The sequence below is a fragment of the Athene noctua genome, chromosome 2, assembly GCF_965140245.1.
Source record: "Athene noctua chromosome 2, bAthNoc1.hap1.1, whole genome shotgun sequence".
NCBI lineage: Eukaryota > Metazoa > Chordata > Aves > Strigiformes > Strigidae > Athene > Athene noctua.
Genome location: NC_134038.1, coordinates 110,062,149 through 110,083,339, shown reverse-complemented (window position 1 = coordinate 110,083,339; position 21,191 = coordinate 110,062,149). Strand labels below are relative to the sequence as shown.

Below are 21,191 nucleotides of genomic sequence, written 5' to 3'. Positions count from 1 at the left end.
GCTAATCCTGCACTGTGGCTGGAAGTTGCACCTTCCTGCCCCCCACCCGCCTGCTGGCACTGACATGCTGGAAGCCTGGTCACCAGTTTAGGGAATTGATTTCCTTCAAAAGTAAAGCAATCAGAAGGAAAAGTTTTCATATTGTTCAGCTGGTTGGCTCTGCCAGTACAACCCTGACAGAGGGAATGGGATCAGGAGGATGAGTAGTTTGTGCGAGGGTGGAGTAGGCTCTTTGTGGTCGTGTAGACTTTCCTTCAGTCAGACCTGTTACGAAACCACATCTGTAAGTATTGTTCTCCGCCACTCCAGATAAGTGTGAGTGCTTTTTTGTAAACTTTCAAAAGCGGGCCTTTTGAACCTGAGTAGTTCTCTTGACGGAAAAAGATAGCCTTGTAAAGGTGGTGAAATGTGTATTGGGGAACCATGAAGAAATCAAGTTTTCAAGATTCTTGTTTAAATAACCTTCCATAGTCAAATCTAATCTAATCCTTTCATGCAGAATTGAAGAAAAGAAAGGTGCTTGACCTGGGATAAATCTAAACCTTGTTCTGAAGTCTTTCGATTCAGATGATGCATCAAGTGTTCAATTACAGTTGATCTGGAATTTTCTGGAAACACTTGGTAGTAAAGATGCTGCACTGGATCAAAGCCAAAGCTCCAGACTATGATCGTAGAATCATTTAGATTGGAAAAGACCTTTAAGATTGAGTCCAACTATAAACCAAACACTGCCAAGTCTACCACTGAACCGTGTCCCCAGGTCTTTTAAATACCTCCAGGGATGGTGACTCAACCACTCCCCTCGGCAGCCTGTTCCAATGCTTGACAACCCTTTCAGGGAATGAATTTTTCCTGATACCCAATCTAAACCTCCCCTGCCTCAACTTGAGGCTGTTTCCTCTTGTCCTATCACTTGTTATTTGGGAAAAGAGACCAATACCCATCTCGCTACAACCTATACAACTGTACAACAAAGTGCAAGGCATTTAGAATTGCTGATTGCCTTCCCACTTGGAAAACTAGTGGAAACAAATCTAAAGGCTCTGCTTTTCAGAGTAATGTTCAGCATTTGCTAAGATACCCTACAAAATACCTGTTTCCTGCAAATACCGGTTGACTCCTCAACCTGGTTCACTCCTTTAATTGTATTTGTTGACACTATTGCAGCGTAAAGATGATTCGCAGCTACTTCGTCTGTTTAGGTGCACTGATTCTTCCTCAGTTTACCATATGCACTTTGATTGCAGTACATGCAAATTTTAAGTATAGTTGTATGAAGGATGTGGAATGAGACAATGGTGAAAAAGATAGTGGTATAAACAGATGATGCAAGTTCTCAAGGTGCAGAATTTAGATTATCAAGCATGATGTGCCAGTCAAGCTAAAGATAGGACAAGCAAAGAATAACTTGAGCCTTGGGGGCTCCTGCAAAAGGGAAGAATACTTGGAATTTCTTATGGGACTTAAGTGCCTTAGAGAACTTATGACTAGAACATGAGGAGGGAATTTATAGCAGTTTAATTTTGATGAAATCCTTAAGAGTTTTTGTATAATGGGCAAATATTAATCTTTTGAGACGTAAGACTAAGTGACTGATTTCTGAGGGCCTTGAAAGGAGCAAAAGACCCTTATGTGTGACACTCGGAAGACTTGTTCAGAAAAGTTGCGGTGCTTGTATATTAAATAGGTTGGAACTGAAGAAATCATGATTCCCTGATAGATTATGCTTTAAACAAGGAAAGTTTCCTTTCAGCTTGCTTTCTTTAATATTACACTGAAGTCTTAAAGAATGAGGAGTTAATAATTCTGGGACGGTTATCAATATTCTTAGGTATTTTGGGTTACAGGACCCAGAACAGCATGCATGACAAATCTTAGCTAGTTATTTGTATTCTGTGGAGTACTGAGTTAAGTGAATTTTAATTTGGAAAAAAAGGGAATACATAAGTGGTCTTCACTGTGTGGGTGTGAACATGTGCAAGTGTAATATGAAATTATGATATGAGAGTGTCTCTTGACAACATTGTCTCCTGAGTTAGTGGGATACATCTGTCTAGCTTCAACAGCTTGTCAGATTGTATTGCCAAAACTTCATTCAATATGTATGACCTCCTTTAAAGGTACTCTTGCTATATGCAAGAGAGCTAGGATGCATAATACGTAGGAAAACTCCATTAAATCTGTCCTACAAACTGTCAAAACAATCAAGCACTTGACATTAATGCAGTAAAGTGTATTTTGCTTTAAGGCTTGGTCCTCCATTAATAACAAATTTCTGGTGTTCTAAAATCTGTTTCAAAATTAGCATCTTTAATTAGAACTGGAAGCTTCTGCTTTGAAACGTGCATATAAACAGGCACCATGTTTCTTAGTTTGCTTAAGTATCTTCTACATTGCTTTCTTGGAAATGTCCATTTCAAATAGATGTTTTGCTTCATCAGTATGATTTGACAATGGTGAATAAATTCTAAAGAAAGGTGTTAATTGTGCTGTTTTAACCTTTTTCATGTTTGAAGAAAAAAAGCTGTCAAAATTCTTGATAAACCTTCTGTGGCTGCTAAATTTAGGTCTAAAATTATTTAAATAGAAGGTAATTCAAGTTCTTCTGAACAGTAGAGCTAGGAAGAATAAGTCTGGATGTTTCAGAAACATGTTCTTGATACAGAGTGTATCAAGGAGTCTTGTGACACCTAAACACTTCTGCTTGTCCTTCCTCAACTGCAAGATATCTTTCATCCCCTAAGTGTGATGGTAGGACAGTGGAAGAGTTAAAGTGAAACTTCCAGGACTGTTTCAATGACTAGCTTGTTTAAATTTCTTCTAGATGCATGTCTTGGATGGGGCTACTAAGCCTAGCATTGGGTTGTGCTTTTGTCACAGCCAACTGCTATGAACATGTGTAAGTTAATGGTAGTACAGAAAAATAAGGTGATACAGTCTCTTTTTGCATTTCCAGGCAAAAATACTGTGATCTTAAAAAGCCATTGTCTCATATACAATTTATAGTTAGTGGTGAGACTGGAGGATCTATGTTTCTTTTTTTCTGAAGATGGTCATGTGAACATTCTGTTATTTTGGCATCTGGCTGCTTATGTGGGCATGGGCTGTACATCCCAAAGGTTAAAAGGGTTTAAAGGTGGAGGTTGGTAAGGAGAAAAAGGGACAGTATGAGAAGGGGTGTATGGACCTAAGTTTTAAGGGCAGCTTATTGGGAAGGTTGGGGCATGCGTCTCCGGTTCTTACAGCATGGAAGTGTGGAAACCAGAAATGAAGATACGAGTTATTTCCCAAAATAGCCAGGCTAAGGAAGTAAGCAACTTCTGAAAGTCTTTACTGTACCTATGGTAAATCTTGGCCCTTGACCTATTTGCCTGTAATAGTTAACATTTTATCCATTTCTGCCAAGTAGGTGTGATGTGCTTAATTGTTTAGATACTATTTAAAATAAACTTGAAGTTAAGATTAGCTGGATTGGTTTATGATTTAACTGGATAATAACAGAGTAATAATCATTATTGCACTTTGAGAATTTTATTTGTGTTGATATGGAAAGACTTGTATACCAGACAAATGTAATGAACTGCTCTCACTGCTGCAGGTCAGACTGAAGTTAGGTTGCCTTAAACTGCAGCTTGATCCTTAATTCCTTGTCTAAGGTGTGTGGTTGTGCTAGTAGTGTTGGGAAGTGAAGAATCCAGTTTCTGTTGGCAGGTGCTGGAACTGGCCTGGCTGGAAGACACTTGTAAAAGACATTCTAAATAGAAACTTAATTTAATGTCAGGTTGCAAGTGTCATCCTCAGTTATCTTCCTGGGCTATTTTCAAGTGGTTGGGGGAGGGTGGGGTGGTTTGTTTGTTTTTTTTTTTTTCCAATTTGTTCTGTGTTTTTGTTGTTGTTCTTCCTTGCAAAGATCAGACTTCTGTATTGTGACCTCTTTGTATGATGTAGTTTAAAAACTGAGAATAGAAAATCATGAAGCCTACCCAAAACCTCTTAATTTTAAGTACTTTGTGAGCCAACACACTGGTTAGGAAGGTAAGGAAGCCAGCTCGCTGTCATGACAGGCAAGAACTTTATAGTATGCTATAGTAAACAAGGGTTACCTGTTCTATCTTCTCTGCCCTATGGCAAAATCAACTATGTCATGCCCTATCTGACAGATCTTTGGCTTAAATTCCCTTGAAATTTCCCAAGGTTGGGGGCTCTAGTGATACTTATCGTATTCTGCATAGTGTTATTCTTACCCCAGAGTCTGTTTGTTTGGGTTTTTTTCCTGGTGTCTTACACACATCTGTCATGCTGTGATTTTTGGTGTATTATTACTTTGAACCTTCCTGTTAACTGATTGTTCTCAGTATGCAGAGACTACTCTGTTACGTTGATTGGGTAAGTGTGTAAATGAAGAAGGCTTGCAATCAGATTTAGTGGGGAGAGGTTAATGACTAACTCCAGCTGTATAAAGTGCTATGGTATGAAGATGGCATTTAACAGATTGTGGCTTTCTTCAACCCCGATTAATAGATGGGAGGGACTTCACATGTTGAGCAGAAGTAATGTGGAAGATGCCTATAAAGTTAATCCAAAGATGATCTAGAATTGAATTGGAGGAGAGATTATAGTGACTTATGAAAAGTTGACCTGAATCTGATGGGGGGAGACAGTTTTTGTAGAAAAAGATAAGAGTTCAGGCCTACTGTTTGTGTTTTTTTAATGTTGACATGGTTACGTGTAGATCCACAGCAGCCTCGTGCTAGCACAGGAGAATTAAAGTGGCCAAGGCTCAATTGTATGATCATTAATCAAGACAGTTTCAGTGTCGACCTGTGCATCTGTTGACAGAGGTGTGATGGAGTTGACCATGTCCCACTCCACTGGTGGAAGAGGGTCAACACTAACCTTTGTCAGTATCCCTAAAGACCACCATCTCTGTTTTATGCTAAGAGATGTTAGTGTTGTCAGGGTCGGTACCCCAGTTCCTGATGCTTCATGCAGCTTTGGGAACTTCGAGCAGTGCAGGTCATGGCAGGTGAATAGTACTGTGTGCTTATGTGGACTGCCAGTAGCAGCACTCTTGCCACAAAAGTCACATTTTGGCTGCCACGTGCATTGCTGGCATTTGTTGTCGTTTGGTTCATCAGACTTTGGACCATCAGTGGGGGCATGGAGAGTTTGTTGCATTGACCGACTACTTCATAGTCAGGCATAGTGCTGCAGGCTGAAGCTGCCTTCTGTTGTTAAGATCTCCTAGTGATTATTATGCAGTTAGATTAGATGTGTATGTTTAATATATTGTAAAAGTAGCTTGCTTGTAGTTGGAACAGATCAGTACTGTCTTCAGGTTGTGCTACGATTTGGCAAATAGCTCTGTGGACCTGTTGTCAGACTGAGGCTGAAACTTCTATCTGTAGTTGTTGGATATATATCACACTATTGGTTTGGTAATGTTGCCAAGAGAGGGGATATTACCATTACTATCTTATCAAGATTTTGTCAGGTACCTGCTGTCTATCATCCTACCACAAGGAAGAGAGAAATACATCTATTACTATTGTTCTTGGAATTCCAAGAAGATCCTCGAGGCCCGGCTTTGTATGTGTTTCAGTAGTGCTGTCAAGAGGGTCCATTTCAACTCCATTTCTGACAGTTTACTTGGCATTATGATATACTCAGGGCCAAGCTCCTAGATTTGCCTTTTTTAAAAAGAAGCCAGTAAAATCTCACTGATATTTCAGAGGCTTAGCCCTCTACTTGGTGTTGGTTGTAGGCAGTGGTGAGGTATGGTGGCCACAGTGTTGGCAACAGTCATTACTGTGGCTCCAGTCCTCATAAAGATCCTTGTAAAGGAAGATCCTTAGGGAAGATCTGCATTTCAGTGAGAGTACTGATCCTTTGAAAGACTCATGTTTTTCATCTTGGTAAGGGTTCTGTGCTATTAAAGCTTTCTCTGTTATTAGTGTAGATCAGGTGGTCTAAAAACATAAGTGGGATTTGCAGTGAAAGGAAGAGGAGAGCAGAGTTTATCCTGTTTTCTTATAGAAATGTTAAGTTTAAAATCCTGACTTGTACCTGTTCACTCTGGCTTGTTCGATGGCATGCTGCTCTTCCAGGTGGTTAGGAGTGGCATGTAACTTAACGTGGCTGGTGTTAACTTCTGCCAGTTGTGTAGAAATGAAAAAAAGGAATATGGTGGCTGCAAATGGCTGGTAAAACCTAAACAGCTGCTCTATGCCATGTGCTGTGCATACAGTAGAGTTCGTTGGTTTCTGCTGTTAAATTCAGCTGTGCTGCAAGTGCCATTAACGCGGTGTCTGTGTGGTGGACGGAGAGCTGATGCTTGTAACTGCAGTTCGAAAAATCCACTTCTTGAAGTGCTAAAACCTGCTAGTCCTGATATTTCTAGCTTGTAGGAAAGTAATTTAAGTTGTACACCCCAGTGATCTTTAGTGTCAAGAAAGAACTGACTGGAAGTTGGGAGTTCATTCCCTTGTGTTGAAACTAAAATCTTGAAGATGGAAAAGGGGGAATGCATGGAATGGGTTAAGGCAAGGGATATGAGTTCTGATTTCTAATGACATAGCATTTAAAACTGATTTAATGATGAAACAATGACCATTACTAAAAGTATCTTTCAAAGACATTTCATGTTGTACATGTCAGATGATCCAAGGAAAGGTCAAGTTTATTCACATACCTAATTAGCTGCTTGAAATGTGTGCATAGAGAGGACTTGGCTTCTTCCCAGCAGTATGAGTTGAATTTTGCCTCATTGGGGGAAAATCTGTCCAAAAGTTCAGGCTCTTTCCCTCTAAGTGTGTCATAAACTGAAGCATTAGGGTCTGATCTTTAAGCTTAATAAGTTTCCCGTTAGAAGTGCAATCTATCAGGTTGTACTGCCTAACTTGGAATTTAGGAATGCATTTGCTAATCAGGCTAACAGTAGATGCCTGATAAATCAAGCTGCCTCTGAATTTCTGCTGCCACCTAAAATACTTCAGTCTTGGTGCTGTGAGGAGGGTGGTGGTAGGGTACTTTAGGAGTGCACAGTTTCTGTAGGAAGTCTGAAGGGGGAATATAGAGGATGGTATTTATTTAAGCAAATACTGGTTGACTGAGATATGAATGTCTGAATTTCCTTTGTAGTTAGGAGACCCCAAGATGCAGTTCCCTTGACCTATTTAAAGCATCTTAGATGCAGCCATCTATGTGTGTATACCATGGCCAGGTGAGATGTGTGTTGTGGAAGTTTACTGGATTTTTTTTTTTTTTTTCTTAAGCCTTGTAACAGCTTTTCCATCTTTGACAACTGATAATAAACATGTGGAATTAAAATTTGTATACCTCATTAAAAGAGAAATACCAGACAAACTGTGGCACTCCGTTTTTGTCAGCAAGGATAACAAGCAGAGGTAACTGGATTGTGCACTCAAACAACTAAAAATTTCTTCTGACAATCCTTTGCTGAGGTTACTGACTTAAATGGAGATAAAATGCACACCTGGAAGTGGCAACTAAGCCATTGCAGGAAAACTGGATTTTTTTCCTCTATGTGCTTGCCTGGACATCTGATGCATTGCAACAAAGTGTAAGTGAACATTGAGGGGTGAGCACTGCTGCAGGATGGAACAAGCTTGCTGTTGCATATCAGGGAATAAAGGATGTGAGCTCTTCTTGCTTTCCTTACAGAAAGCATGATTTAGATAGCATTATTAGGACTCTTGGTTTGTGTTTTGAAAACTCATTGCTGCCAACCTAACAAGGGCCTGTGAATACGCTTGTGAGTTTGACAGACTGCTTTGAAATCTGAAGAAAATAAAGGAAGCCATCCAACTTTCTTTCTAAATGACTGCCTTTTAGATTTCTTCTGGCTTGCAGAGGAATACCTTTGATAAACCTCAAGAAGATTGTGCAGTGCATAAGGGAGAGAAACAAGTATGTGTCCTTTTCTCCCTGCAGGCTTGTGTTCTTGGTGTTAGTCATGTGAACCTCCTACCGCAGAGTGGTTCTTGCTGCAATACATTGCATTAGACTGTCCAATATATTTCCTTATATCCTAATATAAAAACAGATCAGGAGAAGGCATGAAACAGTTGTAGCGATGAGATAGAGTGCCATAGAAGGTGGAAAAGCACTTGTGTTGTCCTGAAATGCTGGTCTGCTGTTTGGTTTGTCATGAAGGTCTTTTCTGCTCTTGAAGTCCCTCACTGTGTTACCAAAAGATGCCTCACTGAGGTCCTCAGACTTTGCTCTTACAGGATTATAAGGGCAGATCCTTTAGTCTGTCCTTCAGAAAGCTCAGACAGCACTTTGAGAGAGGAGTGCCACCACTCCTATTACAAATCAAGCGTGAGTATCATATGAGCAAGTGCACCAGTTGAGCTCTGTTTGTCAGCAAGAGTTTTCTCTAAGCATCAGAAAATAATTTTTTAATCCTGGTATAATGTTGATGTCGCAAGGAAGTGACTACAAAATGGTTAAAACCTACAACTCAAAGGAGATACTTATACGTGATGATTCCTCATGATTAAAAGTCTAATAGAATTAAGTTGTATCTGACTAAAACACAAACTAATCCTTGTATTACTGTCTCCAGAGGTTTAGGAACAGGATTCTGTATTGACCCAGATGTGTAATTTTTATAGTCATTAGAATAATTCACCAAACTACACAGCAATGGTCAGCAAAATAGCAACTACGTAGCTGTAATTAGTACCTGGGGGGCAAAAAACTTAATTAACCATAGAAAGTTGCTAATGATGAAGCCTGAGATGAATGATGAGCTAGTGATGGGTCCTGAGATCATGTACTATCTTGTGAAAAGTTGTTTGTCGAAAAGTGATGGTATCATTCCCTTTGCTACCCAGTTAAACCTCTGTCTGCTCTAAGAAGTCATTTGGTCCCTTTCTGTACTCTGAGGACAAATAGCTAATCAACACAGTGGAAATGCTGGTGTCTCCATTTTGTAAATCTTGGTATTCTGAATTAAAGAAGATCCCAACACTCCAGTTAAATCATGTGTAACTTTCAGTATGAAAACTTCATCTCTGTGAAGCGTAGTAAGTTGAGCTCAGCTGTGCATGAGATACTGAAAGTTGGCTATGCCGTGAGTGTTATTTAATTTGATATGACTGACAGCATTTCATTATGAAGTTTCTTGAACCTTTTCTGTCAAAACCTAAATTAATTTGTTCTGTAGGTAAGACTGAGTAGATCTGTGTAGACGCTAATTTAGGTAAGGTGCTAGGCTTGTGGTAGGAGCGGATTAGATGCTGCCAGCGGTTGAGTGTTTAATTAAGCAAAGTATACAAGCGGACATTTTAGTAGAAAATGATGAGTTAAAGAAACTATGCATCTAAACTTCTAACAGAACAGAGAATTGCAACTCCTCAGTAGTTGTTCTTGACCCTGTCAAACTGTTTACTGATCGCTCGTGCATACGATTTCAAGTATTGAGAAATTTTTCCTGTTGAGATAAACTGCACTGTGCTGCCAGTGGCTGTCATCATGGAGATGCCACGTTAGAGGGCAGCTGCAGAATCGAGCTTGCACAATGCCTTGCTTGTGGAGCTGTTGTTTGACTTGCTCACTGGCCAGTTGCATCATTTCTATCTCCTGGGTTTGGGTGGAAGTTGGCTGCAGACAAGAATTTCATCTGGGTTTTCCCTCTGCCTGTTGCAAGGAGAATCAGGATATGGGACGGGAAGGGCAGGCAGGTGGTGGTGCACCGGAGAGAGGGCATGGCCTCTTCAGGGAGGCCAGCTGTTCATGAGCCCACCCATGCTCGGTTATTCATCTTCTTGGTAAACTGCCTAGTGTTGTAAAACTTGAGTTTTAAGGCTACATTGATTAAATACCACAGCTCTTGTCCAAGAAGTAAAAGGATGAGTAAAAATTCAATTTGGCAATTGTTTTGCCTTGACAATTGCAGTGGCATTTGAAACTGATGTGCTGTGACTGCACTAGTCAGAGTGTTTGTGGGATGTTCCGCTTTATGTAGCGAGTGGTCTATTGTATGAACAGAAATATGACAGCTTTATTTTTTGAAATGGCTTTCTGTCTGAAAACCTGTTCCTTTTCTGTTTTGACAATGGGAAAACTTTTCTTTACTACTCCCACATCACATCTTAAATAACAAATTGTGTATGCAAATACACTTTGGGTGGTTCTGGACAATGTGATTTAAACTTTTGGCCACCTGGGAGTTGTGTTCTAAAGGGTTGTAAAACCCATTCCTCCCAGTCTTTACCTTCTGTCCTTTTCTTCCAGGGAGAGGGAGAGTCAGTAAACTTGGAACTTGCTTACAGCTGCTCTGCCATAGAGTATCTGGTGCGTTGAGCTACCAGAGCAAGTACATCCAGAGAAGTTATCCTGTTGCCCTTGCTCCAGTGTTGCCCTTATTTGAATGGGGTTTTTTCCTAGTCATTTTAAGATCCGATTTTGAACAGAGTCAAAAGGTTAAATCATAATCTCCTCCAGTAAGATTTTGCAAATGATTTTTCATCTTAAAATCACAGATTTCCATCAGTTTAGTGAACTGCTTCAAGCAGATTTTGTCTTCTGTTCATGATTCTTCTCCTTTTGGTCTCAGCAGATACTTATTCTCATAAAACTTGAGGACAGTGGATACACTAAAAATACCAGTTTGGACGATGCTGCAAGGAAAAGTTATTAAACTAAAAAACATTTGGCATTTGTTCCAAATGAAGGTCTCTTAGAGCTGAGCCTTTTTTTGAGGTATGCACCCTTGAGTAATCAATTAATCAAGTCTTTGCTGCTGGTGTCAGACTCTCTTGTCCTTTTAGACTGAAGTGTGCTAGCAGCATATGCACATCTAGACTGCAGTATCTCCCCACTTCGTCCTTCCTGCAGTGCTCTGAGATGGGAGTTAGCATATCAGTAAGGGCAGTTGTGTGAAGTTCCTTGGCCTCTGCCTCACAGTTGTTTTGTTGATGTTGTAATTCTCTATGAAAATGTTGCCTGATCATTCTGGGGAAAGAGGAGATAGCAGCTAAATTGTCAACTTAATTTTCCACTCTGTCCAGGAGCATAGGTCAAAGGCCTGGAATAAAACCTGTGGGACAAAGTTCAAGCTAAACTGCTGTTTACATGGTCCTGCGTGCTTCTTGGACATGGGCAGAGTCAGGGCAGTGGGGTGTTAATGACTTAGGTTTTAAATTTCTTGTGTCCCTTCTGGAAGCCTTGGTTTAGTGAGATACTGTTGCATGCACTTAGTCTGAGGGGTTAGGTGGCTGTACCCAAGACTGGAGAGCTTCCCTGTGGCTCATCTAGGAAAGCAGGCATCCTCTTGTGATCACAAACACATCATTACTGGGAGGCTTGTTACAAAGCTTGGAGGAATTCAGAAGGAGAGTGTTGGAACACTGGCTTTGTCTGGTTTTGTTTCCTTCTCTTTCAGTGTTAGGAGGAAAGCAGTAATTAATACAGCTGGATGTTAAATGCGGCATTTTCTGTTGGCTCCAACTTCTTTCTAGTATTCAGTTTCCAGACTTAGCGTAGACAGACAGTAGCAGTCAAGTCTTTTGGTTAGTTTAGGATCGTTCTTAAGAGGAAAAATGTTCAGTGATGATTTGTGCTTCACTTAGGTCCTCTAATCTTGAGGATATAACAGCCTAATGTAGGAATAGTTAACTTTGTCACTACCAGCACATCAAGCACTCCATTTTAAAACAAAGAATCTGGAGGCATGAACTCTGGGTAGCCAACTTCATAAGCTTATAGCTAAAGATGAAATAGCTTGAAAGTTCATTCACTCTAAGTGGTGTCCAAAATACACAGTTTCAGAAAGTTGCTGGGATGCATAGTCTAAGTGTCCTTATTAGGATGATTTCAGATGTGCACGGTTGCTTCCCCCTGCCCCTTGTTGGAGCAACAGTTTAAAGTGCAGTGTTGTCTCTAAACTCACGCACAGTGAGTATGACATCTTTAGTTGTGCTGTTGGATGTGTCAGAAAATGGTGTCCAAGAACCTGATTTGAGGAAAACCTACTTTTAAAAGCTTGTGTGCTGGTTGCACTTTTGGGGATTTGTCTTGAGTTTTTTAGCATTGTATCTTGTATAAACTCATGATACATAGGAGACAGCAAAGGGATAAGCATGGCAGAGCTGAGTAGTGGTGTTAAAATAAACCAAGCAGTGAGTTGATGAAGGCTATGGTTGTTGGAAAATCCACAAATAACATTGCTTGTGTAACATTTTCTTCCCAGAGAAGTAAATCTGTAAGTGTTGCAGTTAATGGAAGGAATTGACTGCACATGTAATTACAAATAATAAGCCAAATTTCCTTGCATCACTTTCATGCTTGTACTTTGACTTTCAGGTTTTAGAATGTCTTTTACAAAAATGACTTGCTAAGTATGCTGATAATAATAAAAAGTCAAATGTGAACAGGTCAAAAGCCTTGTATGATGAAGCAAGAAGAGGGGTGGGGGGTGTTGAAGTGGAAAACTGTTTTTTAATATCCCCTGAAGAAATGCTTAGAAAATAACTTTTTCTACAGCAAAATATAAACATAGCATTGTCTGAGCACTACAGGTGGGCGGTCTTTATCCAAAGTAATTAATTCTTGAAAACAGTTTACTATATCGTTCAACCACAAAATTAATTACTTATGATGTCATTGAAAAGCTTCCACTGAGTAGAGTGGTCTCGAGTCTAAATTCTAACTTGAGGTTATATTTTGTTTGTGCCTCTTGCCAAGAGAAGAGTATAAAGGAGCATGAAAATATGCTCATGTCCAAAAGCAGCTAATGCACTTGGCAATCTTTATAAGATTGTATTTGCCCAGTAAGCATAATATAATAGAATCTAGTAGATTCCCAAGTGTAGATGATGTGCTGTAATGGAAATTGTGTTAAAGCTTTCGTAGTCTTCAGTTGCAGAGCTTGAAAGGTGATTTTTATGGTCAACGTATGCGATTTGCTTTTACTGTCTTATAAAGTATTTCAAGACTGAAAAAAATGAAAATTTAATCTGCTACTAAGTACAACATTGTGTTACTCTTTTTGGGGAAGGGGGGGTATGATTAGATCAGCATAACTGAAATTGGGGTTGTTAAGTTGTCTGCAAAAGTAGCAGTTAAATTGCTTTCAAAAAAACCCACAACCCAATGTCCCCTCAATCACTATGCTTAAAATAAAGGATCCACCAGACTGTTGTAGTATGGCATTAAGAGGATTAATAGGAGAGTATATTGATCTCAAGAATTTTGAGATCATCCTTTTGTCATGGGAAATATGTCCAGTCTCCTAGTCAAACCAAATTTGGCTAATTCTGTCCAAGCTCCTAGTTTTGTGTGCAGTGACTAAAAATTATTTCTAGTTTTCCTTGCTTCTCGACAGAAGAACATTCCAAGTATAGCAGTTTGTTAAATTTAGTTTTATGAGGATTGGACACTGCTACTTTTAGATTTGTTTTAAACTGGAGGAGGCACTTAAATTATGCTATGTTAAAACAAAAGCAGAACACTGGCTGAGTAGCTTTTGCACATTTTTATATATGTTCAGGAGACCCAGTTACTAGGAATAGGCACTTGATTTAAAAATCAGTTGGTTGTCTTGTATAGATGGTTTAAATGAACCATACAAAGCTCATACTGGCTCTTATAAAAATATTAGTGTATCTACTAGTAAATGTAAAGTGAGAACAGCCTGAAGCTTTGTTTCAATACAGATTAAATATTTCCTTGCTTTACAGGAAAATCTTCACTGACGATTCAGTTTGTGGAAGGACAGTTTGTTGATTCGTATGATCCAACCATAGAGAACAGTAAGTAAATAACTGACAAGCTCCTATTCTCTACCTAACTAACTTTTACCAGAAGCCACTGTGGTTATATATTACTTATGTGGCATTTATGTATTGACATTAAAGCTCATTAATTAACTGTTATATTACTCTTTTAAACCAACACTTCCCAAGTTTACAGTATTGCAGCATGGAAATCACTGTGTGCATATTTCTCCAAACAGCTAAACTGTCTTTTAATGCTAAATGAAGGAAAACCTAATCCATCTGACTAAAATGCATCTCTTTGTATTACATGTGTGGTGTTGGACATCTGCTTCCCCTAATATAGTTAGGGCACTTCAAATTAAGTATGTCATACCTGTATGAAAATGTGCCACTACATGCAAGTATTCCAAACTCTTAGATGTCTCATTTGATCAGTATACCCAGATGAACGCAAAGCCAGCAATACCAGTCAGGAGTAAATTACTACTTTAGAAGGTGGATGTGCTGTGGCCATGATGATGTGATAATCTTTTAAATTACTCATTTCCAGCTGCTTGATAACAGGTCTGGTACACAATCAGCTTGCTTTGAATACTGGGTAACTGACTCTCAAGTGTCTTTCTCTTATCAGTTGTTTTAATATTAGTGAATAGCTGGCATAGTGGGTGAGTAAAAGTACTAATACTAAAAATGCTGCCAAGAGCAGCAGTAAGTCACTTCAGAGGCAAATTAACCTTGTATTTGTTACAATTCAACCACCTCTTTCTGAGCTAGCAGTGATCATAAAATACTTGAGCCTCTGTGGTGTTAGGCTGAGTAACTTGACCATATTGGCTCATTTTAATCATGTGGCAAATAAAATTTTGATTTCATGATTGTAACCTTGGAGTTCTTGTGTTTTACTGACTTCTGAAATGCAGTGATAGCACACATTTTTACTGTTTTGAACTTGTGCAGTAGGATGTTAAGCCTATCTGATACTCAGGAAGTCTGAAGTAATCAGAACTAGGTTTCTTTTGGATATAGATGGTAATAATTACAAATCAGTAGCTATCAGGATATTTTACTCAGGATTATTTTATTGCTTAGAACTAAAACTCAAATGCTACTTTTTGAGAAGCTCTAAATTTGCTTTAGTGAGTCAGGGTGGATAATTTGCCCCTTGACCTGAATGATCTGTTAGTCCTTATACAGATGTCATTAATATTAACACTTCCAATCATCCCTTTTTATTTTGTTAGAATTATAAATAAAGTTTGTTTTAAAGCTGATAACAAAATACGAGGGATTAAATTTCTGTACTTTAAATCTTAGTATCAGTTGGGACAGGTTATTTTTCACTGTCTGTGCTACATAAAGGCAAATTATTTAAAGTAATCCTTTAGTTTTATGTAGGTATGTGGAAAGGAATAAACCTTGAGAGACATGGGATTGAAGTCTCTCCAGAATACTGAGTCTGTATCTTCTTTTAGGATTTTGACACCTTGATACAAGGTTGGCTTGTTTCATCCTTTACAAACTCTTGTTGTCCACAGAACCTGACATCCGTAACTGCTGTTAGTAACTCTGTAGTTGTATGTGTCTCACTGGTAGCATTTCTTAACTATGTGAAAATACACTCTGGATGAATTCTGCTCTTATTTGACTCTTGTAGTCTACACTGTTTGCTTGATCTGAATTATGAACACGGAACACGTCACGGCCATCAAAACTGTGTTGGTCAGTGGCATCTTGAAAAGGCTTAACTTTTCACTTGATTTCTTATTTGTTTGGAAAACAAACAGCATTATTCATTTGGTGAAAATCTTGTGATCTGCGGCATGGCTGCAGGAATTTGCTTTCTGAAAGGTAGAAAATTGAAGGGCCCTTCTTGCATCAGAGTGTATTGCTGGGAAGTAAGGATTGAAAGCATAAAAGATGTGCCTGAGGTTCAAAACAGTAGGAGGTTTGTCCCATCTTTAAGGCTGGGAAGGCCTGATAGAGAGAATGTTTTAAAAATGCTTCTGTGAACAACAGAAGAGATAACACATTCTAATTTAACACTAAAATTTAAAATGCATTGAAGGCATCTTTTTTAAGACAGACATGTGAAACTAGTTTTGATGGGTTGAGTATAAAATCATTCTTTTGACTAAAGTTCTTAATATTTTAAAAATATTTTTTTTCTAAATATAAATCTTTGATCAATCCAGCCTTTTGACATTCCTAAATGTATGTTTCTGATTCTGTGAAGTGTAATGAGACACAAAGTATGCGATCAACTCTTTTATTGTTTTCCTAGCCTGTAATTTCAAATCTGGTTGGCAGTGCTTGGCAGAAAGGGTTGAGAAGTCCAGGTTCCTATACTAGGGACAGTGTTGGAGAATGTTACATTTTTCCAGTGCTTTATAGCAGATTATAAAACCTTTTCAGTTTCATCTAGTGATTGGGTCTCCTTTAGTGTCACAAAACTTGGAAATTAAAAAAATGCAGCCTAAAGAATTGTCTAGTCTGTGATTCCTGTTTTGCCTCCAGAAAACTGTTAGTGATAGTTTACCTACAGCTTTCTACCAGCACTGATGAAAGGGTAGAAAGATGGACTACTGCTGGTAGCTTAATCTTTATAATTTTTGTCTTCAAATAATAAAACTTGCACAAAAAAATGAGTCTAAAGCTAAATTGTATAGAAGGCAAGTTATAGTTAAGTTTTTACAGAAACAAGTTACATAGCATATAGCCTTGAACAGTAGGAATAAGACCTAATATTCTAGTTTGTTTTTTCAGTGTGAAAATCTCTACCACCTTCGGAGTTGGTAAAGGGGAAGATAAGCTGCATCAGATTTCACTTAGTGTTTGTTAGTCAGCACTCCTTTGTTGTTTTCCTTTGCTTATATTACATTAGAACCAGAAAAGTTAGTTTATTTAAGTTAAGGAGTGTTTTGAATTCAGTTGCTACTGAACTTGTGTATCAGGAAGAGTAACTTACAGCGTTTTGTGGCAGCAGCAGAGATGAGAGTTAATTATGTAGCAAAATAGATTTTCCCTTTCTGAATGTACTAACAGGAGTGACACCATGATGGGGGGCTATTCTTGAGACAGACAGGTTGAGAAACTAGTGAAACAATTATTTGCAGGAGTGTTGGAAAGAGAAGGAAGATCCTTGCAGAGTAGGAGTATGCGGAGAGATCTGTGTGGACACTGAGCTCAGATGAGCTAAGACCAGAACAATTTAAAACTCAAAAATTTTGCTGGAATAAAAACTAGAATCTTAATTTGGAACTCAAAGCAAATAGGTCAGAAGGAATAGGTAATGAAGATGTGCATGTAACTCCACCCACACCCATCTTTGCAGGGATGTCTTCGGTTATTATTAATTCAGTGATTTTGTGTTGCAGGAAATCTTGACTGCTTGAGTCTCAAAAATGTTTTCTCCAGCTTCTCTGAGGTTTGCCTGGCTCCTTTCGGCTTTTCTTTGCAGTTTTGGAGAAGCTTCTAGCGCTGTGCTACAGCTCTGTGGTCTGTCTTTCTTCCCTAAACAGGCTCAGTAGCTCCCTAAGGAAAGGAACAGTCTTCCCCCAAGGGCTTCCTACCTCCATCCCTTGTTTCTTAATACAGTTGTGAGTAGAAACATATTAGAAAGGGAGAGGGGGCTGGAGGAACCCTAGTAGTCATGAAGAGGATACCTGTAGGTTTAGATGCATCTGCTAGAAGCATTTTTAAGGCTAAACTTTGTTCATGCATGTCATGGTAACTGCACTGGAAGGGTGAAGTATGCTTCTTCCCAGGAGCTGCTGCTGAGCAGTCTTCTCGAGGGGTGGAAATGAGGCTCCTGAGAAAAATAGCTCTGTTGCATTACACATCTCAGTGTTGCAAAAGACGTCCTGACAGATTAGTGACAGGCATTGACTTTGGAAGGAAGACAAGTAGAAGGGGATGCAGAAGGTAGTAACCAAGGAACCCTTATGAGGTGGATGTATTTAGCTACCAGCCAGCAGCTCTATGGGAGTAAAGTTATACCACTCATACCTTTACTCAGTAGCACTGTTAATCTAAAAGCCTGTATTTCTGTGCCTGGTACTGATTTTTTTTTTTTATCATAATGGCTTGTTTTCACAGACACTGTTGTTTGAGTTGCATATGCAAATCATTTCATTCATGTTAGTCCAATTAAAATATACTTGCTCTTAGGGTAACGATGATCAGCAGCTGATGGAGTTGCTGCATAAGTTACACTTCTGCTGAGCTGTAACAGCATTCAGGGCTGTGTTTGCATGTAATTTTACCAGAACTTTCTCTGATGGCAAAGTGAGTTTAGTTTCTTTGCAGTGCAGCTGTAAACTGCTGTACTCTCAACTGTACACATGTATCTGTGCTGTTCACTGCAGAACCAAATTCTCTGAGTTTCAGCAAGGCATCAGAACAAGGAACAATTGTAGGTGAAGGTGGGGATTGCAGTTTTCTTCATATAGCTACACTCAAGTTATGCGTGGCTGGGTGTAAGCATGTCCTGTTTTGAGAGCTGTGTGCTTCACGGAGCTAAAACAGGCTTTACCCATGCTTCAGCAGATGAGCAGTGTTTCACAGATGCTCACGTTATGACTAGGACTGCAGAGATTGTTCAGGTCTGCTTAAATCTGTCGTTGGCATACTGGGAAGAGCCATACTGTGCAGTAATCATATCATTGGTTGTTTGTCTTGCTCATAGGCACAGCAGAAGACAGTGTGTCCCAGGATGAGAAGTGATGGAATTGGAAGTGAAGACTTCCTCAGGATCACTGATCACATTAAACACAGTTGCAAGTTTTTCCCAAGGTGGAATTCTTACCAGGAATATTTTTTAAAAGCTTCAGAAAAGAAATGGGAGTCATTAATTATGACTGCATCAAAGCAGATTTCTTGCAGTGGGCTGTTCCTAGTGCTACAAGCCTTTGCACTACACTAACAGTTCTCCTCACCCAGTCTGTGGTGACTCCTCCACTGTTTCCCTTCCACTGGCTCTGTCACACTCTGCTTCCAGTACCAGTGATGATGATGTCTTAGCTGGGTCTATTCTAGGCTGCTAGAGTAGTCTGAAAAAGCTACCATCTGTCTGTGTCCCTTTTTAAATATTAACTTTTTGAGGCTCTTGAAGCTACTTTGATTGCAGAGTGCTTTGATGTGTATGTGAAGTGTCAAGAGACTAGAGTGTTACTTTTAATATACCTGTTAATGCAATATGTCTTCAGATGAGTCTGTTTTCTCTCTGACTTGAAGCAGTGATATTGTGTATAGCAACGTTGCATGTTAACATCTGTTCAAACAGTTGCTTCTGTCCCACCATACTATTCATCCAAGGTAAAGACCTGTTCTTGCTTCGTAAGTAAAATTTTGTGCAGCCTTTGACAACAGTGTCCAGACAGTGACTTGAGAACAAGCTCACATGCGCATGTGCTAAGGCAGCTTAGAGCATAGACAGGGTAAGGTGGAGGCTCGCTCTTTAAAGCCCCATTTCAAATTGTATGCGTCAGCTGTAATGGAAACTATAGGTACGCTTTGCACTAACTCTGTGTTAGTTTGGCTTTGCTGTTTGAATTGCTCCTTTTTTGAAAAATAAAGTGCTTTGGTTTATGAGGTGGGTTGAAACCTCCAGTTTCAGATATTTCAGCCCACTTAATTCAAGATAATACTCACATTGTGGAGACTTGACACGGCAATGAGCACTGGCAGGGAGGAGGAAAGTTGGCAAAATTAAGCTTCTAGGAGACCCTGTACAAAACCCAGAAGGCGTGGGCAGGAGGCTGCACAGTGAGATCAAGAACATTCAGCTTTGCAGCTTCAGGAAGCTGTTGGATAACTTAGAATATGATGAACAGGTCACTGCAGTGTTAGCTATTTCCCTGCTCATCACTGCAATGAAAGATGAAGCTTCTTAGGTCTGTTAGTATTTGGGAAAACAGCCTTAACCAGAGGACAACACAAACTTTACTCAGTATATCAGTACTGTCCAGTAATTGGGTGTTGAGTGCAACGCTAAGGCCAAAGTGAAGCTCTGAAGCCAAGTTTGTGCTCTGGTACATGTAGTGCTCAGTAGTACATGATTCCTACAAGAGCTGTGACACTGTTTGCTTTTGCAGTTGCATAATACAAATACTGAGTAAGATTCCTCAACTCACAGTGTGTTGGCATTTCATGAATCCAAGGAAGAGAAGCAGTTCTCATCGCTTTTAGGGACTGAATGTGCTTCCTGACTGAGGACTAGATAGGCTGGTAGCTACAGCAAGTATGAAAGCAACATGATGAAATTCTAGCTAAATTCTCATTATTTAGGTTTAGTATATTCATGTTAGGCTCCGTGTGTTTTGGCCCCCAAAGTTTGTTTTTTTTTAATCCAGATCATTTACCTCATGATATTTACATTTAGGAAATTGATCTTGCTAAACTACTTGGAAACTGGGGAAAATATCCTATAATAAATTCAAACTAAGCTTTGATGCTAATTTTATTTAAGTGTCTTGTGTTACAAATTACAGTTGCCTAGAAGTCTCTTAGAAATGCATGTAAAAACCCTTTTTGTTCTTTCCTTTTAAGTAAGTAAAGGAGAAGTTGCTGCTTCCAACGTGAGAATCTTATGAAATTTGAAATTTTGAAGTAAATTTTTGAGTTCTGTTATCTGCAGTATGCTAGTTGAAAGTACAGCCACCTGATCTAACCTTTTACTGCTACTTTAAAGCCTAAATTTCTTATTCTTGGTGCCCTGCCTGATGATGGCATAGATTAGTGACTTTGATCCCTTCCTTGTGTATAATACTGATGTGTTTGTGTTTCTTGTTTATTCTAGCTTTTACAAAACTGATCACAGTAAATGGCCAAGAATATCATCTTCAGCTGGTTGACACTGCTGGCCAAGTAAGTTTTCTATGTTTCTTTGAATCTTTCTTTAGCGCTAAGACAACAGGTATTCCTATTCCTGTAGAGCTGAGCTGATAGCAACCATGTGTTCAAAGGTGAAGGTTAACTTAAATGATTCTGCCTTATCGTTTAGTCACTAAAGATCACTGGTTTTGTAGTGTTTATTTAAAGGCTTTGGTTTGTTTTGTTTGGTGGGGTTTTTTTCCTGTCTATTGAACATACGCCTAAAAGAGTGAAGAAGAAAACTGCCTTAACTCTAATGCATCAAAAATTCAAAAGTAGCTTACTTAATATTTATGGACTGAACTAGCAGTTTTGCTTTAGCTGAAAAATGTCACTTCAGTAAATCATGAAGAAGTTTTTCATGACTTTTTCCTATTTGTGTGCTCCAACTACCCCACTGTGACTTGTATGCATTAAATAGTCATGGAGAGTAGGCAGAAATGATACAGGTAGTACTTACTGGGCTACCAGTAAACTACTGCAGCTTGTTTACATTTTTATGTGATGGTTCATGTGTACTTCTGAGCCTTCACGTAATGACAGGGAGTGCAGGAGGAGAGACTGAACACGTGT

The 21,191-nt window shown here is 39.2% G+C and overlaps 1 protein-coding gene across 2 annotated transcripts in view; it reads left to right on the top strand.

The window, feature by feature from the left end:
- Nucleotides 1-21,191, top strand: part of RHEB (Ras homolog, mTORC1 binding) — a 43,441-nt gene that overhangs the window by 6,402 nt on the left and 15,848 nt on the right. Inside the window, exons 2-3 of one of the 2 annotated variants that reach the window (XM_074899881.1) lie at nucleotides 13,710-13,781; nucleotides 20,545-20,612. In XM_074899881.1, coding sequence (XP_074755982.1) covers nucleotides 13,710-13,781; nucleotides 20,545-20,612 — 140 coding nt within the window. Of the gene's footprint in view, nucleotides 1-13,709; nucleotides 13,782-18,432; nucleotides 18,540-20,544; nucleotides 20,613-21,191 lie in introns of those variants that run through there. The other variant, XM_074899882.1, reaches the window with a different exon arrangement.